At 37.9% G+C, this 6,328-nt stretch overlaps 1 protein-coding gene across 1 annotated transcript in view; it reads right to left on the minus strand.

Annotated features, from left to right (window-relative positions):
• Nep2 (M13 family metallopeptidase neprilysin 2) overlaps window positions 1-3,298 on the minus strand; it is a 144,065-nt gene extending 140,767 nt beyond the window's left edge. The window contains exon 1 of the mRNA XM_080271054.1: window positions 3,198-3,298. Coding sequence (XP_080127180.1) covers window positions 3,198-3,298 — 101 coding nt within the window. The remainder of the gene's footprint in view (window positions 1-3,197) is intronic.
• Between the last annotated feature and the right edge of the window lie 3,030 nt (window positions 3,299-6,328).

A 6,328-nucleotide genomic window follows, 5' to 3' on the forward strand; every position in this document is an offset into this window, starting at 1 on the left:
GCCCTGTCCCCCGCCATTTCACTGCGCTGCTCCCAACCCACACACCCCTCTCTCATATACTAGAAATATACCGCTACATCTCTCACCAGAAATATGCGTCCCTGGTGTGGGCTCGAACTGCCAACCCTACGGTCACAGAGGACGAGCACTACCACTGAGCTATTCTAGTCCCATGAGTGTTTATATGAAAATAGTTTGAACCACTGCGTAACTGTCTTGATTTACCTATACTTCTGAATCATTGCGTATGGTAAAATCTTTCGACTCTCTGCGTATTTTGATTTCTGTGTCATGGCGTATAATCATTTGCTTCTACGCGAAATTTAACGCATGGCATATAGTCTTTTGCCTCTACGCGAAATATAACTTTTCTCACACGGCGTATGCTTCTACGCGAAATTTAACATACACCATATAATCTTTTGCCTTCACGCGGAATTTAACATGAAAAGTGAGCTATGAATGGCAAGCACTGTCATCATTTACCAGGTTGCAAATAATTTTCATGAACTGAGTACGTTTCCCAAGGTAATGAAAAGTACTTCCTGATTCCCGTCACAAACAACCTTGTAACTTTTGAATACTGCTGTAGAATACAATTATTGCCTGAATTACGGCATAACTTTACTTCACCTCATTGCTATAGTTTCCTTATCATAGCAAAAATATAGTAGTATGAGTAGGCTATAAGAAATTCGACGTACACACCACAGAATCTTGAAAAATGCACCTAACTTCCCTACACTTTCCCTTCCCCCATGAGTATTCACGCTTCCTGTTGCTACACATTATGAAAGATAAGTAAAGAAATAAATACAGCACTTCGACATGTTTAAATGAACTCAGTGTACGCTTGAAAAACTGAAATATCATCCTACCTTTGTTCCAGCTTCTGTTTGTGTTGTCCAGGCGTATTCCCAGTTTTTCTGTTCCGTGGCATTCTTGATTTTTAAACAATATGTCACATTTCAACTTCACCCAGTCATCGGTAATGCATTGCTGTAATTCACTTTGCACCATGGACACTCAACGAAGCCTAATAACGTCCCAATGATGATGTACTCACTGTCAATTTTGAAAGCAATTCCTCCGTCACTCGACACTCCTCCAAACATCAACAACACTGCGTTCATAACCGCCTGGCACCAAACTCTTCATATTTGCAATTAATATCCTGTTACAAACTAATTATATTTTTCCATTAAAACTTGTAACCTATGAAAGTCGTATAAATAACGGTACTTGATGCATATCACTCGTGATTTTCTTCAATTTAGCAGATATGAATGTTTGTCGCTAAAGCTGCAAATTTATCGCAATAAATATTAGTTTAGCAGAGTTTTAAGGTTTCTGGTGACTCTTTGAGCTTATCGGTATACACAAAAGCTAAATAATAATATGCTAGACATTAGTGTAAACACTTAACACTAAGAAAACCAATTATTCTTATATACAGAATTTAAAGCACAAATTGCTATGTACGGTAAAGCTCTCATGTTTGCTAACTTCGATATTTAAACCAAACACTGTAAACATTAGCTCTTATAAATACTTCCATCAAAAATTATTAATGATTCCTAATCTTACCGTGTTTTATACAATGAATTTGAATAAACTACACTCAAAACATGCTTTATTACGCTATTTTGAAAGGTTATTTTGCCAACTCTAGTATACGTGAATCGCTGTAAGGAAAACGTACACTTGAAGTTACACTTGCGCTTAACATGAAGTCAGGTTGAGGAATATTTATTACTTACAGGAACGTAAATTTCGCAGCTGACATAAGGAAAAGGTCGTATATTCTGACAGCCAAACAACATTTACTGAATTCTTCATTTTTTCGCAATCCCATAACTTCGCCGAATAAATCTGATCTTGAAATTCAGTCTTCTTACTTCAGCTTAGCCTAAAATTGCCATCTGTCCATCCTGAATGCAGAGTTGTACTAGATTAACTGTAGAGGATGATGCTAGTCACGAAGAAGTGGTATGGAAAGGGGTTTGAGCCGAAGTATTGAGCCACAGAGCTACGGGAAATAAGATGCAAAAGAACGAAAATCTGGGCCAAGTTAAGGTGAAAAGAGTATAGTTGTAATACGTATGGATATAATAATGTAGTTTACTTAAAGATATACTGACATATTTGTGGATATATTTGTAGATACTGATATATTTATGGGTATACTGATTAATATACTGGTATACTGAAAGCCATAATAATATTAGCTATGTCATGTATATTATTGGTGGTAAATATATTAAAAAGATATAAGGGCGTGAAAATAGGTCACCTGTTTATCTATCTGCATATCTACCTGTCTATCTATCTATCTACTTCATTACATCTACATTAGATTCGAAGCTAATATAAAATTGATCCTTATACACCTGTCATATGCACAGGTGTGAGAGGAAGATTTATGCATTCTCTCTCTCTCTCTCTCTCTCTCTCTCTCTCTGGCTTACACGTCAACTTTCTCCGGCTTACACGTCATCTCTCTCTCTCTCTCTCTCTCTCTCTCTCTCTCTCTCTCTCTTACACGTCAACAGGACATTACGCTATATTTTCTAGCTTATTTATTTACTTATTTCTCTTGCTAGATATGGCTCTTTTCTTGTCTTATTACGTATTTCTTTCTCTAATTACTTAAAATTTTCTCTAGTAACTTCCCTCTAAGTCTAATTTTTTAAAACTATCTCTAAATACCTTGCAAATCCATCAGACTCAAATTAACATCACCATCCAGTGCACCATACCTTTGACAGTGCACCATAGCTTATTACAGTGCACCATAGCTTATTACAGTGCACCATACCTTATTTACAGTGCATCATACCTTATTTACAGTGCACCATAGCTTATTACAGTGCACCATAGCTTATTACAGTGCACCATACCTTATTACAGTGCACCATACCTTATTTACAGTGCACCATACCTTATTTACAGTGCACCATATCTTATTACAGTGCACCATACCTTATTTACAGTGCACCATACCTTATTTACAGTGCACCATACCTTATTTACAGTGCACCATACCTTATTTACAGTGCACCATAGCTTATTACAGTGCACCATAGCTTATTTACAGTGCACATATCTTATTACAGTGCACCATACCTTATTTACAGTGCACCATACCTTATTTACAGTGCACCATACCTTATTTACAGTGCAGTATTTTATCTTACCTTGCAAAATCTTCAAAGTCTTCCAAATCCACGTCTTCCTGTAGTGAACCATAATTTCTGCCCCTCCCGACTTTCAGGACACCATTACCATCCCGGGCCATCCTGAAAATACCATGAAATACACCATGAAGTACACCATGAAATACACCGTGAAGTACACAGTGAAATACACCATGAAATACACCGTGAAGTACACAGTGGAATACACCATGAAATACACCATGAAATACACAGTGAAGTACACAGTGAAATACACCATGAAATACACCATGAAATACACCATGAAATACACAGTGAAATACACCATGAAATACACCATGAAATACACCATGAAGTACACAGTGAAATACACCATGAAGTACACCGTGAAGTACACCATGAAGTACACAGTGAAATACACCATGAAGTACACCATGAAATACACAGTGAAATACACCATGAAATACACCATGAAATACACAGTGAAATACACCATGAAATACACCATGAAATACACAGTGAAATACACCATGAAATACACAGTGAAATACACCATGAAATACACAGTGAAATACACAGTGAAATACACCATGAAATACCACAATACACCATGAAATACACCATGAAATACCACAATACACCATGAAATACACCGTGAAATTCACCATGAAATACACCATGAAGTACACAGTGAAATACACCATGAAATACACCATGAAATACCACAATACACCATGAAATACGCTCGGTAGCCTTCGCGTGGTGGCACTGATATAACTGGGCGGTGGAGCTGCCTTGTGACAAACATATTTTGTCAACATCCTACTTATCCCAGGCACATAAGATGGTGGGCTGCTTGAGAGGGACTGCTACTACTACTACTACTGCTGCTACTACTACTACTACTACTACTGCTACCATTACTGATCTATCCACACTTTTTTTTAATTTCATTTATTGATGTATATTATTATTATTGTTATTATTATTATTATTATTATTATTATTATTATTATTATTATTATTATTATTACTACTACTACTACTACTACTACTACTACTACTACTACTACTGCTACTACTACTACTACTGCTACTACTACTACTACTACTACTACGATACTACTGCTACTACTACTACTACTGCTACTATTACCACCTTACCCGTGTGTGTGTGTGTGTGTGTGTGTGTGTGTGTGTGTGTGTGTGTGTGTGTGAGAGAGAGAGAGAGAGAGAGAGAGAGAGAGAGAGAGAGAGAGAGAGAGAGAACATCAAACAAGTGTTCCAACAATTAAACTCCAGCACAACTCAGCATTCAAGACGGAGAGACGGCAAATGTAGGCCAAGTTAGCGCAAGAAACGTAACTACAAAAACAGGTCTCTACGCAAAATTAACTGGTCTGGAGGTAGCAAGAGACCTACGAAGACCGAAATAAATGTGAAATAATCTGCAGACCATTTATTTATTGATTTATTTAATTATTTGGGAAGTTGCTAACCCAAGCGAAATCATGTAAAGCTTTATTCAGCATGTGTAGCGAATGTAAACAGAGGCAAAGGTATCGATTGACGGACCTTATCAACAGCGGACACCTGTGCGATGTAGGTGATTACGGTGATTTGCGAGAGAGAGAGAGAGAGAGAGAGAGAGAGAGAGAGAGAGAGAGAGAGAGAGGGAGAGGAAGGGGGAGGTAGAAAGGGATGGAAAAATATCTGGAGGTATATGGCTAATTCTGTGTGTGTGTGTGTGTGTGTGTGTGTGAGAGAGAGAGAGAGAGAGAGAGAGAGAGAGAGAGTGAGGGAAAAATATCCGCAGGTAAAAGGCTGGAGAGAGAGAGAGAGAGAGAGAGAGAGAGAGAGAGAGAGAGAGAGACAGACAGACAGACAGACAGACAGAGACAGAGACAGAGACAGACAGAGAAAGAGAGAAAGTGAAGGAAAAATATCCGCAGGTAAAGGGTTGGAGAGAGAGAGAGAGAGAGAGAGAGAGAGAGAGAGAATGACAGACAGACAGACAGACAGACAGACAGAGACAGAGACAGACAGAGAATGAGCAGGTCTCCGTCACAAATCCACCTTTTAATTTCATACCTCATTCCATATAGCATCATTTATTGGGGCTGTTTTTTTATTTATTTTTTTATGTATTTTTACGATTCGAATAAAAACCAAGGAGATTTTGGCTCCGTCCCGGCAAGGTGGTCCAAACGTTGCCGTGCCTCGTCGATGTTTTAAAATACTGTGAATGATTGAGGTGTGATTTTTTTTGTGTATTATATATTTATTTATTTATCTATCTATCTGTTTATATATCTATCTAGGGGTGTATACTGTCTATATATCTATCTATCTTTCTATCTATCTATCTATCTATCCATCTGTCTAGAGGTGTATACTATCTATCTGTCTATCTGTTTAGGGGTGTACAGTGTCTATCTATCTATCTATCTATCTATCTAGGGGAGTATGCTGTATTATCTACCTACTTACCTACTTAGCTATCTATCTACCTATTTATTTATATCTATCTGTTTATAGCTAGACGCCTTTATCACGAAAGGGGTGGCCACAGATAGATCGCCTCCAAGTCACCCTGTCCTCTGTCATTAGGCAGCCCTTTCTCCAACTAACACTCCATCACTTATATTCTTCTGCACCCCATCCCTCTACCCCATCCTCGGTCTACCCCTCCTTCACCTCACCCACATACACTCTCCTGGTCAGTCTCTCATTCCTCACCTGACGCGGTTGTCCTCTTGGTGATTGGGAATATATCAGGTGTGTGTTTTTTTTCTGTTTTTCTCACTCAATTTTTTATAAACTAAATTATTGGTGTTTTTTTGGTGTTAATATTGTCAGTATCTTGGCGTCCTCTTTCGCTCTCTCTCTCTCTCTTTCTCTCTCTCTCTCTCTCTTTTGCTGGTAATATTTCACTGTCTTGGCGTCTTCTCTCTTTCTCTTTTTTCTACCAATATTTTCAGTACCTTAGCCTCTCCTTCTCTCTCTTTTCTCTCTTTTTTCTATTAATATTTTCAGTACCTTAGCCTCTCTTTCTCTCTCTTTCTCTTTTATATCAATAGTTTCAGTACCTTTCCTCTCTTTTTCTCTCTTTTCTCTCTTTTATATCAATAGTTTCAGTACCTTTCCTCTCT

The sequence above is a fragment of the Coenobita brevimanus genome, chromosome 44 (genome assembly GCF_032717465.1).
Source record: "Coenobita brevimanus isolate Jiangsu-jjx chromosome 44, ASM3271746v2, whole genome shotgun sequence".
In the NCBI taxonomy this organism is placed as follows: Eukaryota; Metazoa; Arthropoda; class Malacostraca; order Decapoda; family Coenobitidae; genus Coenobita; species Coenobita brevimanus.